This window comes from Crotalus tigris, unplaced genomic scaffold (assembly GCF_016545835.1).
Source record: "Crotalus tigris isolate CLP2741 ecotype Arizona unplaced genomic scaffold, ASM1654583v1 scf7180000017614.5298720, whole genome shotgun sequence".
Classification (NCBI taxonomy): Eukaryota; Metazoa; Chordata; class Lepidosauria; order Squamata; family Viperidae; genus Crotalus; species Crotalus tigris.
The window spans coordinates 3,983,773-4,010,055 of NW_024096513.1; the positions used below are offsets into that span (position 1 = coordinate 3,983,773).

Genomic DNA, 26,283 nt, shown 5'->3' on the forward strand with positions numbered 1-26,283 from the left:
AGGAAGAATGGAATTTCAACAAGAATCACAATGAAAGAAAGCTGCATCTCCTTTCTTAGACAGGGTTGTTTGGGAGTTTTGCATCTGAGTTTCCAGGTTTGGGCTGCGGTCTTTGTTTTTCGGTGTCCTCTTTGCTCTTTTCCTACACATTTCTGGCACGTTTCTGTGCTTGAGATTGACAGGACTGTTGCACGATGAGCTGTACAGGATAGTCTCTGCTTCTGTTTTTTCCTCTTCTCAAGGGCTACATGTGGTGTTACAGGCAGCTGAAATGCATTTGCAGGGGTTCCCAGCAAAACGGGATGTGGGGAAGGGGGAAGAGAAATTTTGGCATTATGTAATTCTCCAGTAAAATCCCTTCTCAGCTGTGAACTCATTGGGTGGCCACTGGTAGTTGGCTGGCTGCAAATCATGAAGAGTCAATTTGTCTGTGCACTTGTGGCCCATTGCTCCATTCATTAATAGGAACAGGACTACAGTAAATTAAGCTCTGATCCATTTCCCACACTGAGTCAGTTCTCAGTTCAGATATGTATCCTCAAAATCAAGCACAGTTAACCACAATACATGACTTCAGTTGTATTTTGCATGAAGCATCTACATTAGAAGGTGGAGATGCAGGGTTAGGCACTATACCCCTTTACACACACAATCCTCCATCTTGTCGAAGGAGATTCTCAATCACGGTTTTCCCAAAGGTGTTTTTCAAAAGGCAACTGGACTTTCCTAGTTTTTTTTTTCCTTGAAAACGTTTTGTTTCTCATCCAACGAGCTTCTGAACTTCTTCAGAACTGAAGACGCTTCTTGGATGAGAAGGAAAACATTTTCAAAGGAAAAAAAAACAAGAAAGTCCAGTTGGTTTTTGAAAAGCACTTTTGGGCAATCCTCCATCTTGCTAAAATGTGTAAGAAGCTGTGGTTCTTTAGAAGCTAGCAGCACTCCTCCCCAGGGTCATTGAAGCTCAAGCACATTTGGAGGCCCCCTCCTAAAAGCAAGGATAACTTGCATTAATAGCCTGAGTTGGCCTAATATTCTGTCTTCAGCAGAGCTGTATTATCTTAGTCCTCAGGATATCCTGTGAAAGGAAAAATGAAAGTATACAATAAATTTCTAAACAGGTGTAACCTCCCATTTCCAGACATCTTGGATTTCTAATCCCAGAAGCCTCAGCTGCCATGGCTAAGATACCCCTCATCCTTTAAAAGGTAACCAGGCTGGAGGAGAAGGCTTTCCAGAGTGATTAAAAATTGAGGCCAATACATACCAAGGTCCACCAAGATCACATTCCTACAGCCCCTAAGGTGAGATTTAGGCTCCATTCATATTAAAAAAACTCTTCTGGGTTTGAGAACTTGGTTAAAAAGCTCAGCTTTGGATACATTTAAATGTTTATTTCCTGTGGGAACTGGATTCTTCCCTCTCTGATCCAGAATAACTATTCTGAGCCAATTTTTTCCCCTTGATAAGCCCAACTTAAAGTACTTTCTAGCTCTGAGATCCCAGAGAGAAAATGCAAACATTGTTTCCTGCATTGATGCATTTTTTCCTCCATTGTCTTTTATTTATTGAAGTCAATGGCCTGATCATCAAGAAATAATTGGGGTTAAATTTCATTTGAATAGAATAGAGCTGGAAGGGACCTTGGAGGTCTTCTAGTCCAGCCCCCCCGCTCAAGCAGGAGAACCTATACTGTCTCAGACAAGTGACTGTCTAGCCTCTTCTTAAAAATCTCCAGTGATGGAGCACCCACAATTTCTGAGGGCAAGCCATTCCATTGGTTAATTGTCCTCACTGTCAGGAAGTTTCTCTTTAATTCCAGGTTGCTTCTCTCTCTGGTCAGTTTCCAACCATTGTTTCTTGTCCTGCCCTCTGGTTTGGCTAGTTTTATTTTTACCACTAATGAATTGTTTGGGTCACAGAGATTGGGACAAGTTCTAAAAGAACTTGTTTGGTTTGCCTGCCAAACCTCTTGCTTCCATATCTGGTCCTCCCACAAAAGGACAGGGAATTGGAGATGGGAAGACCACTTATTCTCGAGACCCCAGAGAACTACATCCAAGCTAGGCAGAGCCCACCAAGCGAGCTGTACCAATGGCTCCACTCAACAGGAGGAGAGTTTCTGCGTCACTGCGATAGCAAGAGTTGGACACGTCACATAAGCTTGGCTCCTCTTTGTGGCAACTTCTGCGCCCGGCCAAATCTCATTAAGATTCATCCAACCTTCCAAAGGTTGAGAAACAGACTGAACTAGACACAGCAAAAAGTCGGGGAAGATCTGGCAGAGGTTTTCTTGTCTCCGGGCCTTTGTTCCCATCCCAGCTGGGCTTGATTAAGTTCTCTTGGCATTCCGGCACGTTTGTGAGCTGCTCTTTTCCAGCTCGGGGGCCTGGCTCAACAGCAGCCCTTCTTCACTGAGTCAGCCTGGAGTTGCAAGGGTGGTGGTGGTGGGGGGGGAATCTTCATTTTTCCACCTCTGGAGAGCCCAGGGAGGGAGGGGGCGAAGGAGCCAAAAGTCACTGTGAGCTGAGTTCTCCTGGAGTTCTAAGGATTCCTCCCGTTTGCTTTGCAAGAGAGATCGGAAGCAGCTTTTTTCTGTCTCTCCCCATTCCCTGCCTGCGGCTTCTTGGAAGATCAGAAAGAAAGGGGGGAGTTCTAAAGAACGTGAAAGTTGGAGCTGACAGTTGCCAGATCCAACGGTGACGTAGGCTGCAAGCTCGCTCGCTCGCTTGCTGGGGACACAGTTTCTCACACGCCTCTTAGAAACATGGCCAGCTGTGTGTAGCACCTCCAGCAGGTAAGAGAAATAACTCTCTCCCAGCGTGGTTTGCAGTTAGCTTTCTAGCAACTGTATTCCGGGCAGCAGGAAGTGTCCCTTTGCTTTGATCCTTGTGAAGGAGCAAGTGGGGGTTGCTAGAAGGCCCCTTTGGAGGGGCAGATTAGCAGCTCAGCAAAAACAGATGAGCTCAGAAGTTGTAACTTTTCTTTCCTGATGTGCATCTTGGGCACTGGGTTCTTAAGCTGTTCAAAAATTCTCCCTGTCTGGAAAATGGTTGACACACAGTTCTGCTGAATGTTGGGAGTATATGATGTGTGTATGTGCTGGGGGAAGAATTGTATTTACTAAAGACCCACAAGAGGGCCCAGGAAGATGTGGAAAAGTCAGGCACTCCTTCTTGCATCTTGGACTATTTCACAAATACATCCAGATGTGTTTTACGCACAGTCAGTCTTATCTAAAGAGATTAACAGAGCAACTCTGCAGGAAAAGTGAAGTTTTGGAACCAGATGGTTCAGTTGCATCATTCTAGAAACACCCCTCTCAAGAGGAAAAATTGTATATTTTGTAGGATGTAGACTTACTATGTGCTTTCATTGCATGGATTTCCAAGAACATTGTGGCAAAAGGTTTGTGGGACCCATTTTAGGACTTTTTGTTTTTGTTGGTGAAGCTCGTGTCTTTTCCACTGAAGCTTCTAGCCATAAATCATCAGTTGGTGAACTCCAAGTTCTTCTTAAATTCAGGTTTCTTGGTGATCAAGCAAAGCTTTTTAAAAAATTGGCTAAAACCATCTAGAAGATAGGCTCCTGCTGCAGTTTATAACTTGGCTAAGTTCCTCAAGTTATTAGAGATGATCTTTTCTGTAGAAGTTAAGTTCTATAAGCTATGAAATCATTTCGACCTGACATTTTAGCCTTTGAGAGGTTGTTACTCAAATTATTTCAAGCGCTGAATTATCCAGATGGTTCATAAATGGCTGGATAAATGCTGGAGGGCAGAAGAACCTCACAACTTCTCATCTTACATTTATGCCACACAACAATAAGTTTCTGTTTCTCCTCTAATAAGAGTCAGCAAACTCCTTGTGGTCTTGTGATTGGATCTGCATTGTGGAGCTCTTTCCTTTCAGTTTGGGATCTAAGGGTTGCCACCATTAATTTAGTCTACGCTTTCCATCAGTACAGGTAGCTCAAACCTAAATGTTTCTCCTCCTCCTTGGTGGCAAATACTAGCTATTCCATCACTCTCAAGATACATTGGGATACAGCTTCCCACATCTTCTCCCAACATGGAGAAGCCTGCTCACCCTACACCAGTTTCAAGAGAAGATGGGACCACCTGATGAGGGAGCAAGGAAGGAAACAAAAAGCACAAGTGCACAGGACTCCTTCCTTATCTGGAAACATGAACACAAAGTGTGTGACAGTGGAGAAAATTAGTGCACATCTCATTTCACTCCAAGACCGTTGGGGCAATCATCTTGTGACTCCATCAGAAGGATAGGAGTTGGAATATTCCAGCCCAGTTTGTCCCCCCCCCCTCCCTTCATAATATATTGATTATGTCAAGTGTCAGGGCACCTATTCCCTTACTTCCCATCTGAAAATCATTTAGCATTTCTATTACTGTAATTCAAGTTTAAAACTGAATTTCACTGGTACAACCCTGGTGTGGGGACCACGTTAGGCTCTAACCCTGATATTTTTGCCCACCAATTCAGGGTTAGAGCCATTTTAAAACATTTTTAAATTGTTTACCTCTCAGAATTCAGTAGCAAGCTAAATTGAGCCAAATACACCAGCTTCTGGTTTCTCTGTGGTTTGAAGGGTTGGTATTACTTTCAAAGCCATAGATACTGCATCCAGTTTTGGTCACCACAATGTACAAAAAGATGCTGAGACTCTAGAAAGAGTGCAGAGAAGAGCAACAAAGATGATCAGGGGACTGGAGGCTAAAGCATATAAGGTATATCTAGTTTAACGAAGAGAAGGACGAGAGGGGACATGATAGCAGTGTTCCAATATCTCAGGGACTGCCCCAAAGAAGAGGGAGTCAAGCTATTTTCCAAAGTGCCTGAAGGCAGGACAAGTAGCAATGAATGGAAACTAAGCAAAGAGAGAAACAACCTAGAACTAAGGAGAAACTTCCTGACAGTTAGAACAATTAACCAGTGGAACAACCTGCCTCCAGAAGCAGTGAATGCTCCAACACTGGAAGTTTTTAAGACTGGACAGCCATTTGTCCAAAATGGTGTAGGGTTTCCTGCCTGAGCAGGGGGTTGGACTCGATGACCTCCAAGGTCCCTTCCAACTTGATGATGATGATGATGATAATGATGATGATATGTTGGACCAGGGAATATGGAAGCTTCTCATTCTGTATAAGCTATTCCTGCCTGATCCTTTGTCTCCACAATTAGTCCTCAACTTGTAACCATTTGTTTAGTAACCGTTTTAAGTTACAACAGCACTAAAAAAAAAAAAATAACCAGTCCTTGCATTGCAGTATCCTAAGGTAACATCATCAAACATGATCAAAATTTAGGCATTTGGCAACTGGCAAGTAGCTATGATGGTTGCAGCATCCCGGAAGAGAGTGCGGTGTCTCACATGGTTAGAAGGCTGGGTTGACAATTTGCAAGCCTGTGTTTGAAGCCCGAGTGCTACTGTGTGTCAGAGTGAGCTCCCGTCTCTAGCTCTGGCTCCTGCCCGCCTAGCAGTTTGGAAGCATGCAAACCCAAGTAGGTACCACTCTGGGTGGGCTCATTAACAAGGACATGAAAGCAGCCCCCCAAATGAGCATCCCTTAGGCAACGCTGATGTCACTGGCTAATCCTTTCACCACAGAAGCACCTTGGTGCTTCAGACATGGAAGCAATAGTAGTCATAGTAGTAGCATTCTGGGCTCACGTGATTGCCATCTGCAACTTTCCCAGCCAGCTTCTGCTAAGCAGAGTCAATGGGGGAAGGTAGATTTGCTTAACGACCCTTAACTTAGCAACTGCAGTGAATCATTTACCAACAGTGGAAAAATGGGTATAAAATTGAGAGTGACTCATATAACAACTGCTTTGTTTCGTAGTGGAAATTCTGGTTCTAATTGTAGCTGTAAGTTGAGGACTACTTGTGTCTTGTTGGAAGTGAAATCAAGGCGGAAGGCTGAACCCGTTTATTTCAACTTCACACCATTTTCTTTGACTGCCAGTTTTCCTTATTCATTTGCAAATCTCCCCTCTATGCGTGGACAGTGGTGTGTGCATTTTGGTATCCCTTCCGTGAAACACCTTTTTGTTCACTTTTCTCAGAGAGACACTTTTCGCAAGTCATCTTTCTATCACAGAATGTGCTTTTATAGTACTTTTTAATAAAATGCATTTTTGGGGTTCCTAGATAGTTTTTGCATATATGAACTCGGCAAGTTCATATAAAAAGTGAAGCCAGTTCATTTCTCCAGGAACTGAATCCCAATTCATAGAACAGTGGAATAAGGAAAGGCCACCAAGATCTTCTGTTCTAACGCTCAGCAATGTATGGTTAAATTGATCAAGCCAGCATTTCTTGATCTTGATCTTAAAATGTGTGCACTTCAGCTCCCAGAATTCCCCAGCCAGCATGGCTGGCTGAGGAATTCTGGGAGTTGAAGTCCACATATCTTAATGTTGCTGAGGTTGAGAAACACCAATTTAAGCCATCCATTAAAGGTGGCTGACCAGTCTTTCTTTAAAAAATGTAGAAATTAAAAACCACGGGCCCCTTAAATTGACGGGTTTACTTTACTATAAGAAAGATTTTCTTCTTATATTCAACCAAGATCTAACCAGCTGTAACTTCGATCCATTATTTCTGGAAAATCCATAACAGTAAAAGCTAGCATTTTCTTGACTGTGGCATTCTCCCACAAAAATATTTCTTTTCCCATTGTATTCATTTATAGCTACTTTTATTTATTTATTTTTAAAATTAATATACTTTTATTTAAGATGCATTAGATTCCCTGTACAGTACTCCCCTCATTTTAGAACGGCAATATAGAACGTAGTTTTAAGTAAATAATTTGTCTTTGCTGCATAGTTTACACGAGCCAGTTCTTCAAGTCTGTTGAAACGTTTGCTTCTAGTTGATTTTGACGCTGAGAAGAATTTCTTTGGTCTTATCCAGAATGGACTGTCTTCTCAGAGATCAGATTGTTCTTGTTAGTATGAAAACACACAGGAGTTGGGGTTTTTTTTTGCTTTTAACACTTTTGAAAATGTTAATAGCAGGTGGCAAAGCAAATCTGGCTTTGAAGAAGTGTATCAAGATCCAGAAAATGAAGGCATTTTTGCCAGAAATCAGCGCAAGTCTAAATGAGAGTTGCTGCTGAATTTGCCTTGAGGAAATTTAAGATAAATATTTTCATTTCCAATGAAGTGTGTGCTGTCCAGCAGGAATTTTCGTAATGGCTGAAAGAAAAGCCAATAATTTTCAAAAGGCGTTCCATTCATTTCCAAAACCAGATTTGACCCAAGTAAAGCCGCTAAACCAAACTGAAAATGGAAAGAATTTTTCTAAAATAAAAATTTCCCCAAATTACAAAGGAATATTACATTTAAAAACATTCACAAATGTCTTTTTTTTTTTTTTTTTGCTATGGAGGGCTCATTGTACAAGGACAGGCAAAGCCTAATGGTGGAATCTAGAGAGGAATCTTCCTGGAATCATTATGTTGCCACAGGAGATCGAAGTGTAACCCCGCTTGAATTCCATTAATTCTTAACGAACGTCAATTTAGTGCTGACGGTTAAATTGACTAGATGTTTTTGTATAAGCATGACCAATAAATCAGCTTAACTGGAACTTATGGTGTCGTCAAATATTGGGACACTGCTATCATGTCACCCCAGCTTTTCTTCATATGTTTTAGCCTCCAGTCCCCTAATCATCTTTGTTGCTTATCTCTTCAACTTCCCTGTGATGGCTGCCATCTTGACTTTTTAAACTTTGCTCCATGGACCCCAATTGCTATGTATGTAGCAATAGATTGAGGAGTATGCAGTAAGGACAGGGTAGGATTTGGTGAAATAAGCCAAAGGAACAGCATTTGTGAGGCAGGTAAAAGAGAAAGAGATAACTTGGGCAGCGATGAGCAATTCCTATTATCCATGCAACTCATCCACTCACTCCAGCTTTGTAATGCAGCTAGTCCTCAACTTAAGACAGGTCGCTTAGGATCAATCAAAGTTGTGATGCAGGTGAAAAATACCACTTACCACCCAGATTTGAAGTTCTGATATCCAGGCCCTCCCACAGTTGTCTGATCATGCGTTACCATGTTTTTGCCAAAATCCAGCATTTAATTCCAATTTCTAGCAGAAAGCACCCATAGCAAACAATGACTTTGCTTAACGATCACACCATTCGCTTAGCAACTATGGTGTTTATTTTATGACCATTGCATTCACTTAAGAACCACCGAAGAAATATTTACAGTCAGTTACATTGATGTGGCAACTTGCTTAATGACTATCATGACTTACGAAACTCTGGGCTCAGTTACAGTCGTAAATCGAGGACCACCCGTAGGTGGGAAATTCAGTTGCCAAGGGGCTAATTATGGCTCTGGATCTTGTTGTTATTTTGGGGACAATTTAAGTTGCAGAAGTAGCAGCTCTGGGAAAATGGATGCTCCCATTTTTTTTTGTAAAAACAGCAACATACCCCAAAACTAAACAAAGCCCCTAATTCTGGACCCTGTGATATTATAATATGGGCCTCCAGAAGGCTAAAAATAGTGTAGGGTGGAAGAGGACAGCTTTGGCCCAGCTAAAAAAACACTGCTGGCTTCAGAGAACGCTGATTTGAGAAGAATTGTCTCCTCTTCTCGTGGACCCCCGCCCAGATCTTTGCTTCATAGGCAGGAATCGGCATCCACAAAAGGGGTTCGGAATAGTTACGGTGGCCGCTCTGAGTACAGTACTGAATCTCAGTCTCTTTTCAATGTGCAGCGTGCCTAGGAAAGTGATGGAGCTCCACTCATCTTGACTTTTTGATCCTTCCCCATGGGTGCTTCTGGAAGAAAGACAGCCCGTTGGATGGCTGCTCTTTACGGTATCACGATACAGGGAAACTATGACTCGGTTGTGTTCTCACAAACTACACAGAGGACCCAGAAAGAGACAGTAGCTATGCAGGAGAAGCTGGGATGAGTGGTGGGAGAGGTTGGCTGTGGCTGCTCTTCTCCTGAGAAGATAAGAAATCCAGTACGTGAATAGGACAAAAGCAGAAACTGTTCCCAGCACAGGAAATGTTGTGAAAGGAAAAAATGAAAGTGGGAATGATGAAATTCATCCAGAGGATGGATGAAACATTCTTTAGGAATGTTGTTGCTAACTTCTCCTGTTGCCATTCTGATAACTTTGCAACGTTCAAAGACTTTTCCTGCCTGAGCAGGGGGCTGGACTAGATGGCCTCCAAGGTCCCTTCCAACTTCTTCTTCTTCTTCTTCTTCTTCTTCTTCTTCTTCTTCTTCTTCTTCTCTTCTTCTTTCTTCTTCTTCTTCTTCTTCTTTTCTTCTTCTTCTCCTTCTCTTCTCTTCTCCTTCTCTCTTCTCTTCTTCTCCTTCTCCTTCTCCTTCTCCTCCTCTCCTTCTCCTCCTCCTTCTCTCCTCCTTCTCTCCTCCTCCTCCCTCCTCCTCCTTCTCTCCTCTCTCTTCTCCTCTCTCTTTCTTCTTTCTCCTTTCTCTCTTTCTCCTTCTCCTTCTCCTTCTCCTTCTCCTCTCTTCTTTCTTCTTCTTCTCTTCTTACTACTACTACTACTACTACTACTACTACTACTACTACTACTACTTCAAAATTCAGTAATACAACCATCCTTCTGGGATGGTTGAAGACTCTACTAGGTCTAGTTGTTGGTGCACAATGCAGGTAATCCTTGACTTACGACCACAACTGAGTCAAAAATAATTTGTTGTTAAGTGAATTTTGCCACATTTTACAACCTTTCTTACCACAGTTGTTAAGTGAATCACTGCAGTTAAGTTACTAAACCTAGTTGTTAACTGAATCTGACTTCCCCATTGACTTTGTTGTCAGAAGATCACAAAAGGGGATCATGCAATCCTGGGATACTGAAACTGTCATAAAGATGAACTACGGTAGTTGCCAAGCGCCTGGATTTTGACCATGACGATGCTGCAATGGTTGTAAGCGTGGAAAATAATCATAATCACTTTTTTTCCAGTGATATTGTAGGGTCTGAACAGTCACTGGATGAATTGTTCTAAACTGAGGACTACCTGTATGCTTTCTTTAATGCTCTTGATGTTAAAGCAAATGCTGAATTAAATCAAATTATGTTTTGTGTAAGTGGCAGGGAAGTGGAAAGGCCAATGGGGTGTAATGGTTAAGGGTAATAGTAATAGTAATAGTAGTAAAGTTGGAAGGGACCTTCGAGGTCATCTAGTCCAACCCCCTGCTCGGGCAGGAAACCCTACACCATTTCGGACAAATGGTTGTCCAGTCTCTTCTTAAAAACTTCCAGTGTTGGAGCATTTACCGCTTCTGGAGGCAGGCTGTTCCACTGATTAATTGTTCTCACTGTCAGGAAGTTTCTCCTTAGTTCTAGGTTGCTTCTCTCCTTGATTAGTTTCCACCCGTTGCTTCCTGTCCTGCCTTCAGGCACTTTGGAAAATAGCTTAGGGGTTCAAATAGGGTTCAAGTCTGAGGTGGCTTGGGCTAGTCAGAATCTATCAGAGCCATCAGTGGTGGTTTTAGGAAGACCTGAGGAAAACATGCCATGCAGCAAATTCTTGTTTAGTGACCATAATGGGGATCAGCCACCTGGTCATTAAGTAAAGCAGCCAGGAAGTGAAACCGACTGAAATTATGATCTGATCTCAGCTTTCCTTTGCTTTAGAGACCCGCAAAGGTCATAAATGCAAACACCAGTCACAAATTACTTTTTCATCTTCAGTGCAGTTGTGCGCTGTTGCTGAATGAGGAAGTCCCTAAATGAGGACCTCCTCTCTGCACTATCTGGAGCTCTGAAAGGAAAGTCTAAATCTAACTCTACATGGTAGCCATACGGAAATATTTGAGCTGTTACTGCTTCTCGAGAGCTAGGAATTAACTTTGGTACATCTATTGCAAAATATTTAAAGATATTGCAGTAAATCCTCAAATCTGTCTTGGGTCCCGCCCTCGTCATTATTTTACTAGGATTCCACAAATTGGATCCAAGTTGATTCCACTGCTTGGAACCATTCAGAAAAAAAAATCTTCAGCCAAGTTCAGTCTCCAGCTGCAAGTCTTTGGACTTAGATTTATTTGGCCCAATAAAATGCATATGCATGAAAGTACCCAAACTGATATAAATCAATTCAGAGACTTAAAGCAGGCCTCCACTGCTCCTCCTGTAGATTGTACCACCTTATTCACTTGCAATCGGAGATTCCAGTATCTCTGTGTCTGCCGCTAGAGATTAAGAGCTTTTTTTTTCATTTCTTTTCTCATAATTTGGTTGAAAAATTCAATCACAGTTAAGCATATTAAAATTCCATTGATTTCACTGGGGCAATTAAGTTGGGTTTTAATAAGAATGGGTGTTCCAAGTACTCCTTAATAAAATACACTCAAATACAATCTTGCATCCAGTTAGCTGAAAATAATCTCCATTAAACTGAGCAAATCTATTTTGAAAAAAGCATCTGCAGGGTGATGTCATAAAAAATGATGTTTTTGTCTCTCAGCAATCCAGGGCGAGGGATAAAAACAATCCCAGTTACATAATCTAGCAAACTTGATATTCCATAGATCCTAACCCCACCATCACATTCCACTTCTAACACATTTCTGTTGCATTTCCTACTCACTGACACATACTTTTTGGGGGAACAATTGCACCTCACTTCTTTATGGGCTGTATTCATACAATCTTTGTCAAGTTGATTGTGGAATTCCCCTGTTTTTTATGTATCCATGATCCCACCATAGACTAGCCAAAATGACTGAGGTTAAAATTAGACAAGCTTAGCAGGCCTAGCCAGGTTTTAAGTGGCCTGGTTAAATTTAAATTTAAAGTGAGAACAATTAATCAGTGGAATGTTTTCCCTGTGGAAGCTGTGAGTGCTCCATCACTGAAGAGACTGGACGGCCATTTGTTCAGAATGGCATAGCGTCTCCTGCTTGAGCAAGGGGTTGGACTAGAAGACCTCCAAGGTCCTATCCAACCTCATGAGTCTATGACCTATGTACTAAATCTATTGGGTGAATCTGTTCATTCCTTGCGAAACTTCAGCAGAGGTATAGCTAGTTAACTCTCTCATACAAACATACCCACACATAATAGAGTTTGATCTCTCATTCTATCTATCTATCTATCTATCTATCTATCTATCTATCTATCTATCTATCTATCTATCTATCTACTTACCTACCTACCTACCCACCCATCTCTATCTATGTCATCTCACTTTATCACATTTAAACTTACACAAGATAATAGTTTGATTTGTGTATTCTCTCTCTCTCTCTTTTTCTCTCACACATAAACATACACATACATACCCACATAATAGACAGGGTTTGATCTCTCTCTCTCTCTCTCTCTCTCTCTCTCTCTCTCTGTATCTATCTATCTATCTATCTATCTATCTATCTATCTATCTATCTATCTATCTATCTACCTATCTATTATCTATCTATCTATCTATCTATCTATCTATCTATCTATCTATCTATCTATCTATCTATTATCTATCTAGTTATCTATCTATCTATCTATCTATCTATCTATCTATCTATCTATCTATCTATCTATCTATAGCTATCTAGCTATCTAGCTATTATCTATTTAGCTATCTATCTATCTATCGATTTATCTATCTACCTATCTATCTACCTATCTATCTATCTATCTATCTCTCTATCTCTCTATGTCTATCTCTCTCTCACATACACACATGCACACAATAGACAGGGTTTGATTTCTGTGTTTTACAGTAGACAAATTTTCTACATAAATATTTCTTTCTTGCCTGCAAGGAGCAGCTTATCTGGTTGTATCAAGTTTGTCAATCTTCTGCTGATATTGAATGCACGGCTGAGTTTCTCTTGCAAAAGAGATTTATTTCTCGTCTGCAAAGTCTGATAGTGTGTGATATCAATTGTTCCCGGAATGAGATGGCATTTTAGATTGCCTATTTCTTTGCTTTACTGTAATGAACTTTGTTTTAATTTGTTGCATCCATATACTGAAGCACTGTTGGTTCCATTGCGGCTTTATTTATGACTGCATGTAAAACAATAGTAAAAACAATATCACTGATGACAATGTGACTTTTTAATAGAAAATTTGAAATGTGAAATGCATCCATAATGTGATATCTTTAAGAAAAAGCATAATCCAAATGAGCACAGATAGCACTAGGCAACGTGTTGGGTGCCAAATGTTTGCCAAAGGAAGTGGTTCTTTATATAACTCAGAATAATATTCCGGCAATGTGCTAAATTCATCATATGAAAAATCTCCAAGCGTTGAAAATGCCAAAGTGCTTCTGGATACAGCCAAAGAAACTTAGAGCGGGACAGACTGCAGCTCATTGGGGACAGTTCCCTGATTCAAAGCAACTTTGAATCAACCGTGCTTCAAAAAAGATTGAAAATCAATCTTTCATCTTTCCAGTCAGCACTTCCTCCAGCTGCTAATTTGACATTTGAAATGCCATATCTTAACAAAAATAGAGCAAATCCTGCTGATTTCACTTAAGTTCGAGAAAGAAAGAAAGAAAGAAAGAAAGAAAGAAAGAAAGAAAGAAAGAAAGAAAGAAAGAAAGAAGGAAGGAAGGGAGAAATAAATTTGCATTTTTTCATTTTGTAAGTTTAACATTGACCACTGTGCAAAATCCTTAGCTCCCTTTCTCCTCAAAGTTGGCAGTTCACTCTGAAAAGATCCAAACAGTTAATCGTTTTTCCTTAAATCACACACATACATAGACACACATACATACACATATATGAAAAAAGTGAGTTGTTTTCCCTTGCCTAGTTAAGGCAGAAATCTAGAAAGAAGGGGATTTCTTGAAGTGAGATTACATCAAAGTTGGTGGCCCCTGAATGGGGGCTCAATTTTGCAAAATGGGGTCCAAACTAAACCATCACACATCCTATCACAGCAGGAGGAGCTTTTTAAGTTTCCAAGATGCTGCTGCTAGATCGCTTTTTAAACAACCCCATATGTACATGCATAGATATAAACATTTCCATCTCATTATATCCAGTGGTGGGATTCAAACAGGTGAACAACCGGTTCTCTGTATGGATACTGTTTCCAGAAGTCCATTCTGGGCCTGGCAATAAAAAAATAGCTATCGGTTCTGCCGAACTGGTGCCAAGTGACTGAATCCCACCACAGGAAGGAAGGAAGGAAGGAAGGAAGGAAGGAAGGAAGGAAGGAAGGAAGGAAGGAAGGGATTCAAATATGTGAACAACCGGTTCTCTGTGTGGATGCTGCTTTCGGAAGTCCATTCTGGGCCTGGCCAATAAAAAATTAGCTACCGGTTCTACCGAAGTGGTACGAACCAGCTGAATCCCACCACTGAGTATATCCTAGATCATGTCAACCTTTCCACTATATTTTTTTCCCTGTTCCAATAAACAACTTTACCACATTTGGAGCCTTATGAGAATTGCTCCCAGGCGGGGTGGGGGGGTGTGGAGCAGGGCAGGATAGGGGGGAGTGGAGAGGTGTAAAAAAAATCAAAATGACAGCCATAATCATGTGATCAAAGCCCCACACTCTTTTAACATGTGTTGCATGCAAAAAAGGGGGACAGAACTTGATGTGCGTGGCTATTGTGACATTTTTACTCCGCCCGCCCAACGTAGACGGTAAAAGGAATGTCTTTGAGGCACACAAGAAAGAGCTATTACCAAGACTATGGTCAGATGAAGAAAGTTTGAGTCTGGGCCAAAACTGTAACCTGAGAAAGCTTGTCAGGCCTGACCCTCCCAAGTTCTCATAAAGTTGGAAAACACATCCAGACTTGCAAGATTCTGTTACTATAATCTCATAAGAAAGGATACATCACACTGGATTCCTACTTGGTATTAGATTCTTAATCTGATCTACTCATCTAGAATTGTCTGGAAGTTGAGTCAGGGCAATTAGACTTATTTGTCCAGTTAATTGACTCTGCCATTCTGCCTTAAGGAAATTCCCTGGATTGGTGCCTTGAACATCTGTTAAAGGCTGCTAATCAACGCTGCTTACCTGGGTGGGAAAGATCTGGGATAATTACATGCAAAAAAAGGGGGGGGGGGAATTATTGTTCTATTCGTGACTTATCCTGATTCACCTGTTCTGGCACATCAATCTTCTCGATGCACTGAGATAATCGAATCTCTGCTTCCCTAGATGCAAGATCACAGATCGTGACGCACAATGTGGAGTGCCCTGTTTTCCGCTTTGTACCTGCTGGGTGTTTTCTCGGAGAACTGCAGAGGACGGAAGCTGCCAGCGTTTCAAGACGGTAAGGGAGCTACAGTGCCAATGGGGAGGTATCACGGATCTAGAGAGCCGATGTCTTAACAGGCTAAAGATTGATTGCTCCGAGGGTGCTGCCTAGAGCAGATCAATGCAAGTGTTAATGAGTGGATTCAATGCCGGGGCAGTTCAGATCCCTGATAAAGGTGGCTTTCTTGGCACTTGGTGGGTATTCTTAAATGCAGCTTAAATTCAGATGGGTGTCTCTCTTCTACAGCTGCAGGCCATTGTACCAGTTTATACACGAACATGCACACGTACACTGCCAGGCAGACACAAAATTGAAGCCAGCAGCTTCCTTGGAAAAATGTTTGGCATCAAATGAATGAAAGCCGAGCACTGCTCTTTATTAAGGTGCCAGCTGCAGAAATGGAATGGTGGGCAGTTGAAAAATTCACCCAAGCTCCCTGTATTTTCAAATTCCAAAGTTGACTGGATGTGAATTCAGAAGGGAGAGAACTATAGGCAGTCCTTGAATTATGACCAGCCGTTTAATGACAAACAGCCTTGACAATGATGCTTTAAAGCTCATAAAGCACTCCCGGCTGTTGTAAAAAATTTTTCAACTAACAGACACTGGATGCCAGTATAGTATAGAAGGGATGTAGTATTTTGTGTTAACCATCAACCTGTTCCAGAGTTCTCAGAATACCCTAGTTCTTTAACATAAAATACCTTTCTCCTACCTTCTTTCTGTTGGAACTGATTTTATGTCCTGTTAATATCAAATATATTATTTTGGGCTGGGTCATAGTATGGAAATTAGATATACAGAAGTAAAATAAAAAATAATACCTTAGTATATTAAAATGTCTTCATTTTTAAAAAAAGGTAAAGATCGTTTTTATTTTATTTTCCCAAACTATATTAAAAGAATTTTTAATTATTTTTGAAACTGTAACAGCTAAATGTTGCAAAATAATCAGTATCATTATAGAAGAAAATATGCTTTATATACTTTGTTGTTAATTCCTGTTGCATTATAAAATAAGTATGTGTTGCCAAATAATTAACATCAAATAATTAACATGTGACCCTGTGGTCACATGACTGTGTTTTGGGTGCTTGACAGCCAGCTCACATTTATTATTGGGGTTTTTTTTTCTGCTGGTTCCCTATGTTTTTTGCCAGTTTCTGAAAAAAAAAAAAATACCCATTCAGGTGAATGGATTCAGACATACAACTGCATGATTCCCTTCATGACTGCTGTAAAAATGGTCATAAAATCTGGTCCAGTCATGCAAGTGCCTTACTTATGACCATCATGGGTTACATCTGCAGTTGGGGTCCCAATTGTGGTCGTAAGTCGAGGACTACCTGTATGGGCCATGTTTCCTCTTGGCAACTCTGGGTCCAAATTCTGGGACCTTCTGCCTTCTCTCATTAGCACTGGCCCTCTTTCTCCTCTTCCTTTGTTACAACAGCAGCATCTTTGCTGCGTCTGTTTTTTGGGTTTGTGGCCCTGGGCCCCAGTCCTTCTGGCATTAGAGAAAGATATCTATGAAGGATTTTAGAGTTGATCTTGGGAAAGGATGAGTTAGACGGGTTTTCAAGATCCTGTTTGGATATCCTAAAACAATACAGTAACATTCATGGGATCCTTGCAGTGTCTATTTCTTAACTTCTTCTACTTTGAGAGGCTAATATATTGCTTGTTGGCACGATCAAGAATTTTATTGCGATGATGTGCTTTTAATTAGGATCAGCAATAGACTCCTTTTAGTCAATACTATGAAATGGAGAGATCACTTAGCAGTGACTTATTTAATTGTCCTGGGGTAGTAGAACACAATCCAGAGTTGCAGGAGGGAGGGTGTGAGAGAAGAGTAGGCAGAGCTAGGAGGTGGGGTTAAGTGTATCATCAGTTTAGAGTCCTTGCATTGCCACAGGAGACTCAACTTCTCCTGAACTCCATTGATCTTTATCAGGCACTAATTTAGTGTTGAACTTTAATTGTCCAGATCCTTGTGCATAGGCTTAAATAAATCGTCTATGCTACAACCTTATGAATGATCCTGATTCTTTGTGCCTGACAGAAGGGCTCCTTCCCAGGGAGCAAAGAGACAAAGAAGATTGGAAACTTGTATATGCAGGAAAAGGGTGAAGGCGAACCCTTGCCCCCCAGCAGTTTGCATGGTCTATGTAGTAGTTATATAGATAAGTACTTTAGTCTGGCAAGATTCTGTCTATAGGCAAGCAGCAATATAAAAAATACTACTTAGAAGTAACTCATGACATTCTTGGTTCCTTGAACCTCACACCTGCCCTTGAATGGTCTTAGGGGGTCCACAAGTTACCATAGCAGAATCCTGATTAAAGAAAAGGAGCATATGGGATCATGTACTTCAAGGACAGTTGCAACAGGATTGATCAATTTTCTGGGTTACAAACCTGAATGGGAAACCACCAGGAATCCAGACATTCTGGATTATGGTAGGGACAAACCTTTCAAATTGTTGCCCAAATTCCCTGCTGTAATTGTCTAGCAATCAAGCTCAGCTTGATGGAGATTCACGTTTTCTTAAAATCAAGGATTAAAAAAAGGTTTTCTTTCCTGCTATCTCTAAAGAATGGGAAATGAGTTTCAGCAGCTCCCAATCCTGCTTTGATTTTTTTTTTTCTGAAGCATGTAGAATTGATGGACTAGGCCTAATTTAGGATAGCGCTCATCGTGGCTTAATGACTGGATGCAATTATATAAAGCTCTTAGCACTCATCCTGTTTTATAGAGTGCAAGCTGGTCATCGGCTATAAAATAAAAATACTGTTAAAAACTACAAACGAGAACAAGAGGTTTTTGCCCCAAGGAAGCAGAGAATCAAAACGTGGACCCAATTGAAATAAGATAAGAAAGAGAAAGGAAGGTGCTGGAGGTCATTAAAGAAATACTTGAACCACGGAGCTCCATGCTTGAATCTACAAAGAACAATCAAAGAGAAAATGCCACTGAGCATTTGAGAAGCATCTTTTCTTTACCACTGATAATCAGTCTTCTCAAATTGATCTCAGAGCCCAGATCTCACTCTCTCTGCTCCTGTGCTCAGCGGATTAAAATGGGAAACCTGCAATGAATCATTCCAGTAAAAAGAGAAATCCAGAGTTCCCATGAAGTTTGGTAGCCGAACATTTGAATTCTGGCTTACGTGCCATACGTCTTCCAAAGAGGGTCAGCTCTCCAAGAGCATTCAGGCAACTTTCAAAGAGAACCTAAGGCAGTGGTTCTCAACCTTTTTAATGCCGCGACCCCCAACCGGTCGTAAATCGAGGCCTACTCAACCGGTCGTAAGTCGAGGACTATTCAACTGGTGCAGCACCATTTGCAGAATGGGACTTTTGGCGGGCTCAGCAGGGCAGAGACAGCCTGGACAATTCCTATTGGCTTTTGAAAGCCAATAGAATAGACTCTATTCAAGAGAGTCTATTCGATTGGCTTTCAAAAGCCAATAGAATAAAAGGGAGTAGCACAGCTAAGGAAAAGGGGGAAAAAAGGGCAGACTGCGTTGTTTGGTGACCCCCGTGAAATGGTCGTTTGACCCCAAATGGGGTCCCGACCCACAGGTTGAGAACCACTGACCTAAGGTAAATTAGCCTGGAATTAAAGAGAAATTTTCGGACAGGGAGAACAATTAATCGGTGCAACAGCTTGCCTTCAAAAGTCGTGGGTGCTCCATCGCTGGAGCATTTAAGAAGAGATTGGATAACCATTTTGCCAAATGGTAAATACCTCCTGCCATGAGCAGGGGGTTGGACTAGAACTGTGGTGGTGAACCTATGGCACGCGTGCCACAGGTGGCACGCAGAGCCCTCTCTGTGGCAACGTGCGCCGTCGCCCCAGTCCTAGGCCTTCAGCTGGGTTTTATAAAACCTTTTCGCTTTAGGCCTCCGCCGCCATGTGCAAAAACCCCCCAAAAGTTCAATCAATCAATCAATTTCAACTTCTCGTGGGGAAAAAAAAAGATCTCGCAAAGTTGGAATTGATTGATTGAACTTTTTAGTCCCACCCAGTCTGCCGTTACCACCGCAGCCACGCCTATCCAATGGGCCACACCCACTTAATGGGCCACGCCCACCCGGCACCTGACGATACGTAAGTGGGTTTTGGGTTGCAGTTTGAGCACTCGGTCTCTAAAAGGTTTGCTCCTCACTGGACTAGAAGATTTTAAAGGTCCCTTCCAATTTTTTAATTTTGCCTTCTGTGCTCTGTTCTGTATTATGTAGAATCCAGAGTTAAAAGGTGATAATTGCTGGGCTTTCTCCATTGTCTCTAGCACTGGAAGGGCAGTTCCCAGCTGCAAAATATAAACCAGATGTGAACACGTGCATCACCCCAAAGCACTCCAGATTGTGTTATGAAGGAGCTGTGGCATAACATCAGTTTTTCAGTGGTGTGATCCCTCCCTCCCCTCCAGGGTTAAAATAAGGGCTACTTTACAATCTTATCAAATCCCAGATTTGCCCTGGAAATGAGCTGAACAGTTTCAACTCCTGCCATTCGGGTGACATCATTGCTGCAACCCTCAGAAGGAAAAAAAAAATAATAAGAAGAACAAAACCCTCCAAACCACAAAATGATTGCCTGCCTCTGATGTAGACCTTGGCCAGCTGCTGAACTAATCCTCTGCCAGTTCTGATTGACAGGAAGAAGGCTCCTTGGAGCTGCTTAGCTCAGCAGTGTTTCTCATTGACAGATAGCGGCCTAAACAGCTCCTGGCAGTTTGCTGCAGGCCACTGTGAGAGACGCTGGCAAGCTGGCGAAGGGGCTGCAAGCCCTCCATCTGGGCTCCGAAGCATGGTGATCTCAGCTGTCAATTCCATCTGATCCTCAACTCCATTCCCCATCAAGGGGATGGTTCTATCAAGCCTGGAGATGGCCTGTTGTTGTTGGGAGGCCTCTGAGTGTGCAATTCTTCTCCTTCAGAATGTCAGGTGCTCATCATACAAGCAGTGAATTTGTGCTAGGGGCAATGTGAGAAGTCCAGAGGCTGTTGGCAACGCTATAGAAGAATGATGTATCTTAATGGGGAAGGTTGCCTGCCTTGTGTTTTGCAAGGAGAAAGGCTGAATTTGAGATTCAGACCTTGTAAATGCATAATGCAGTGTTTCTCAACCTTGGGAACTAGCTGGGGAATTCTGGGAATTGAAATCCATACATCTTAAATTTGCTAAGGTTGAGAAACCACCAGTATAGTGTATATACTCACAAATTCATCTCAGTTTCTTGTCCACAATGCTGAACTGACTGACAGTGGTTATTTACCAGAATGCTTTTTGAATCTCAGTTGAGTTTTCAAGCCTTGCAATTCATTGAAAGCTACCCATCCAAGCACTGGCCTGGCCTGACCCTGCTTAGCTTCAACGAGCCCAAATTAGGTCAGGCAGATGTTCTCACCTGCTGCCATCAAAAAAATAAATAAATAAACTCAGCACATGAGTTCATATATCAAGCTGATCTTCAGAAGCCAACCAACATTAACCCTAGCCTAGGGTAGACATTAAGCAAAAACTGCCTGTCATGGTCTTCCTTGTCATTCTGTGTAAATCTAGCTAGAGAGGGACGTGTCTGGTCAGTACAATTCAAAAAAGATGCCGAGACCCTAAAAAGTGTATAGAGAAAAGCAACAAAGATGATAAATTGTATGATGATTGATTGAGAGAGCTAAATAGGTCAAGCCTATTGAAGAGAAGGATTAGAGATGAGATGATAGTTGTCTTTCACTACTTAAGGGGCTGTTACAAAGAAGAGGGGGGCAAACCATTCTTCAAACAACAGGGGGCAGAACAAGAAATAATGGGTGGAAGCTTGTTAAAGACAGATCCAACCTTGAAGTAAGAATTTTTCTGACTGTAAGAACAATTAATCCATGAAAATGCTTGCCTCCTGGAATTGTGGGTACCCCATGACTGGAGGTTTTCAAAAATAGGTAGGGCAACCATTTGACCGAGATGTATAAGGTCTCCTATCTTGAAGTAGAAGACCACTGAGGTCTTTTCCAGCCCTATGATTCTATGTTCTATATGTTCAGAAGACCCAGTGTCTTCTACTTGTACATATACTGCTTCTTTCACCTTTCCTCTCTCCTTCCTTCTCTTTCTTCCTACGTTTGAAATATTGAGCAAACTTTCATCATAACTTGAAGCTCCTCCAGAGTCACATGAAGTCATTTCAGGGAAAGTGCCGGTCTCCCAATTAATCAGCCCCTACAATGTGCTCAGAGTTCTAGGAATGCTCTTAATGTGCATAATGACCTTTGAAAACAATTTGCTCAGAGGTTCAATGGGGACAGCTGGCCAGTCGCTCTTCGATCATAGTGGCTACTTTTTGGTCTTCTGCCTGCTACCCAACACGATGCCCAACAATGCCTTTGCCTATATATGTCTCATAGACCATCTTCCTTTTCTGAAGTCTCAGAGCAGGCAGATACAGATGTTATCCTTGTCATGCCCACATTTACGAGGTGTCACATACCTCCTGCTGGCCAAAATAAGTAACAATGTCTTTCTAGGAGCAGCTTCTCTTTTATATGCGCCAGACTCCTACTTTGCGGGGGACACCCAACTGTGGTCAAATATGTTGTCCCTTCCCAGGGTTGAGAAGTTAAGAAAAAGTCCTAGAACAGGGGTCCCCAACCCCCGGTCTGTGGACTGGTACTAGTCCGTGGCATGCCAGCAACCGGTCCACACAAACAAGCAAAGTCCCAGCTGTGGGAAGCAGGTAGCACACAAAACCACGCACTCTCTGGTCCATGGAAAAACCTTTCTCCACGGAACCGGTCCCTGGTGCCCAAAAGGTTGGAGACCTCTGTCCTAGAAGAAGACAATAGCAAGCCATTTCTATATTATTGACATACTCACGAAGTACCAGGAACTGGGCTTAACTCCATGAAGTCTTTATTTTAGATCAATTTGATGGCAGCACCTTCCCTTCCCTTCTCCTAGTTACAACTATTGAGCCAGGTACCACCTATTCTATACCCGAAGATTTGGTTTTTCTTTCCTAAATATAGAAGCTTACTTTTCTCACCATTGAATCTCACTTTGTTAGATAGGACCCAGTGTTCCAAATGGTCAAAATCCTTCTGTATCTTGAACCCAACACCATCTTCTGGAGCGTTGGCTATCAGATCTAATTGTTGGTGGTCCTCAAATACTCTTATTCTCTCCTTGGTTTGGGAGCTTGGTATTTAGGGATGTTGTAGCACAAAAAAATTCATGTGTGTCAGGCCACAGTTCTAACGCTTCAATGTATATCATAAAGGTTTTTGTGCATTGTAGTTCCACAGGTTTGGAAGGTGTTGATCTTCCCAACGTGTCTGGGCAAATTCTCCATTGGGAGGGCACCTTGTGGGGTTAGCAGAAAGTTAAGAGGAACCATTCTCCTGTGGTTGTCCTCCATGCTACCATCACCCCCACATACACCCCAAACCCTAAGCGTCCTCTTCTGATCTCCTGCAGATCAGAGCCAGCACAGTTGAGCTAGTGTTAATAGGCCAGGCCCTCCAAAGGGAAGAGCAGGAGAAGATGAACTCGGAGGCAATCTGTTCTGCTTCCTTGCACACCGTTGCTCATTTGTGCATCTGTCTTTGCTCAGCAGCAGATGTACTTATTCCAGGCACATCCGTGGTTCCTGCTAGCTGTGTTTCAAGTCTCGAGAGGGTCTCAATTGCTTCCCTGAGCTGGGGAGAATGGAAAAGAGGGCCTAATAGCTCCGCTTATAGCTTCAGATCCTGACTTTTGCTTTTATTTTGTTTTGCTTTGCCAGACTCTTTTAATTGGATTGGCCATTTGCCACCTGGCCTTCCTCTCTCCTCACTGAGTGTATCATGTTCTTTTCTCACATTCGTTCTTCCTGTCAGATCGGCAATACAATATCTGTACATTTTGTGGCAGCTCCATATTTTGCTAGAATGCATCTGTGCACCAACACACCAGCACAATTGATAATACCGGAGCTGTGGGAGGAGGCAACGTTGGAAGGGGTGAAGCCTCAAGGAAAAATGACTAGCATCGTTGAGAAAGATCCCTGTCTCCTGCTTGTCTATAAACTGCAGCTTTGGGGGGGGGGGATTTGTTTTTTTAATGCAGACTAGTGTTTTTCCAACTTGGCAATTTTAAGATGGGTGGACTTCACATCCCAGAATGCCGGCCAGAGAATTCCGAGAGGCAGACGTCCACCCATCTGAAAGTTGCTAAGTCTGAAAAACGCTGATCCAGACTCTTTTCCTTTTCGCTAGACTTTTTATTAGACTTTATTTCATTCTGCAGGGGCTGGTTCCTCACTGTTTCCGGACGGCCTTGTGGAGCTAAGACTGAATGTGTTTCAGCATAGAGGGCCACCACAAAATTGTACTGGCCTGGGTCAGGGCCAAGGCAGCGGGGGCCGTTCCCTCACTGTTTCCAGGATGGCTTCATGGGCCACATGAAACTATGTTGCGGGCCGCATCTGGCCCCCGGGCCTTGTGTTTGACATGTCTGGTCCAGGGGTTCCCAACCCTCAGTCCATGGACTGGTCCCAGTCTGCAGCACGCCAGAAACTGGGCCGCACAAACAAGCAAAGCCACATCTGCAGGATGCCGGCAGCATGCAAAACCACACCTCCTCTGGTCCATGGGAAAACCTCTGGTGCTTGGTGCCCAAAAAGTTGGAGGCCACTGCCATAGCAACCCAAAAGGTTGGAGGCCTTAACTGGCCCTTCCATTCACTCCCAAAATAGGACAATGGGAGGGGGACGTCTTCTAAGATTCCCCAACCCATCACCTTCTCTCAGTGGCCCTGTGGCTGTCCTTGCTAAGTGGGAATCCTATGTTGGAAAAATTGTTGGAGGATTCTCCATCCTCTGGAAAAAAACAACAACAATGTGGAAAAATCAATCCCCCCTTTTTTTTCTGCCCACAAAATTTGAAAGGCCAGTGGTGACTTCTTCAGTCTGAATGAATTATCCCCATTTAGATAATAGGCAGGAGGAGGCGAGCTAAAACACAGGCTCTGGGGTAGAGAAAACAGGTGTTATCTGGAGAGTTTGTAAAATTGCTGCCAAGGACCATCTGCCGTTGCATATTTAAAAAGTCCATCTGGACCCTCCGCTGCACACAGAGATGGCCTTTTGAAGTTCACCACCAAATTTCTGGGCAGAGAAATTGAGTAGATAGTTGCTCTGAAGTCCTCCAGGGGAAAGAGATGTTCTTAACCTACTTTTCAAGGACACGACTCCTTGTGGAGCGTGGCACAAATACCACGAGGGGGATTTCCTCACAATATTATCCCTGGGGGTTGAATGGAAAAATGGACAGCCAAGGCAGCTGTGGAACATTTGAGGATTGCCTAGTGACAAAAGAGAACATTCAGATCTTCGCCGGGAATGCTTTAAATTAAATAGCTAGGTTTCAACAATGTATCTAGCCTGGTCCTCAAATTAGCTCATTTCCTGTGCTCATACAGCACGCTGAACCGTAGATTAGACTGAATTAGGCTTTGATTCAAGCAGAATGCTTGAAAGTAGTCAGAGTTTAAGCTAAATAAGATTAAAGTCATTGCTTCAGCCTTGATGATTGAAAGAATAGAGCAGAATTTAAATAGGGGTTCAAGCAGCTTCCTCAGCTTTCAGTGAAAGGGAGAAACAGATCAAAAGCATCCTGTCTGTTTCTCCTGCAAAGGATACAGTAGCTGGCCCTTTGGAGTAGAACAGTTCAAGAAACAACAACAACAACAACAATAACAACATCAAACATCCACATCTGCCTATCCCAGGTCCTGGGTAAGGACTCGATAGGTAGACAAAATGCCAAACCCAGTCTGAACATCTGGCTGACTGTGCAATGATCCATAATAATAATAAAGTTGGAAGGGACCTTGGAGGTCATTGAGTCCAACCCCCTGCTCAGGCAGGAAACCCTACACCATTTCAGACAAATGGCTGTCCAGTCTCTTCTTTAAAACTTCCAGTGTTGGAGCATTCACCGCTTCTGGAGGCAGGTTGTTCCACTGATTAATTGTTCTCACTGTCAGGAAGTGTCTCCTTAGTTCTAGGTTGCTTCTCTCCTTGATTAGTTTCCACCCGTTGCTTCTTGTCCTGCCTTCAGGTGCTTTGGAGAATAACTTGACTCCCTCTTCTTTGGGGCAGCCCCCCTCGTCCTTCTCTTCATTAAATTAGACATCCCCAATTCCAGCAGCTGTTCCTTATATGTTTTAGCCTCCCGTCCCCTGATCATCTTTGTTTCTCTTCTCTGCACTCTTTCTAGAGTCTCAACATCTTTTTTACATCGTGCTGACCAAAATTGGATGCCGTATTCCAAGTGTGGAACTTCTTAAGTTAGTAACACGGTTGTTCAGTGAATCTTGCTTCCCCATTGACTTTGCTTGTCCAAAGGCCGTAAAAGGTGATCACATGATCCTGCGATACTGCAACCGTCATAAATATGAGTCAGGTGCCAAGTATCTGAATTTTGATCACGTGACCATGGGGATGCCACAGCAGTCGTAAGTGTGAAAAAGAGTCATAAATCACTTTTTTCATTGCTGTTCTAACTTTGAATAACTAAATGAATTGTTGTAAGTCAAAAGACTACCGGCAATAGAATCTTACAAGACGGATTCTGATGTTCTTCCCCTTGTTCTTATATCCCAGTGAACTAGGGTGGTGTTTGCACAAGTCCATTCTGAACATTATCTTGCTTCCCAGGACTTAAAGCATGCTTCAGCTCTCTTTGCTTATATAAGGATTTTTTTGTTTGTTTGTTTCCCTCAAGGTCACCTCTCTGATGCTCTGGAGCAGTGTTTCTTAAACTTTGTCCTTTCACTTTAAAAAAATTATGCAGGACCCCAAGAGAACTTTTGTTTGTATGGTTCACATTGAATGATGATGATTATTATGGTTCATCACCCACTCAGCCGGATGGTCAGATTGGATTTGTCATTTTTTGTCCACCCATCGAGTCCTTCCCGAAGACTTGGGATAGACCGTTGATGTTTTATGGTGTTAGGGTTATCATT

At 42.3% G+C, this 26,283-nt stretch overlaps 1 protein-coding gene across 6 annotated transcripts in view; it reads left to right on the plus strand.

The window, feature by feature from the left end:
* COL16A1 (collagen type XVI alpha 1 chain) overlaps positions 1-26,283 on the plus strand; it is a 292,803-nt gene that overhangs the window by 92,220 nt on the left and 174,300 nt on the right. For 5 of the 6 annotated variants that reach the window (XM_039329679.1, XM_039329697.1, XM_039329717.1 and 2 more), the window contains exons 1-2: positions 2,513-2,794; positions 15,169-15,283. In XM_039329679.1, coding sequence (XP_039185613.1) covers positions 15,196-15,283 — 88 coding nt within the window. In that variant the 5' untranslated portion in view covers positions 2,513-2,794; positions 15,169-15,195. Of the gene's footprint in view, positions 1-2,512; positions 2,795-15,168; positions 15,284-26,283 lie in introns of those variants that run through there. The other variant, XM_039329689.1, reaches the window with a different exon arrangement.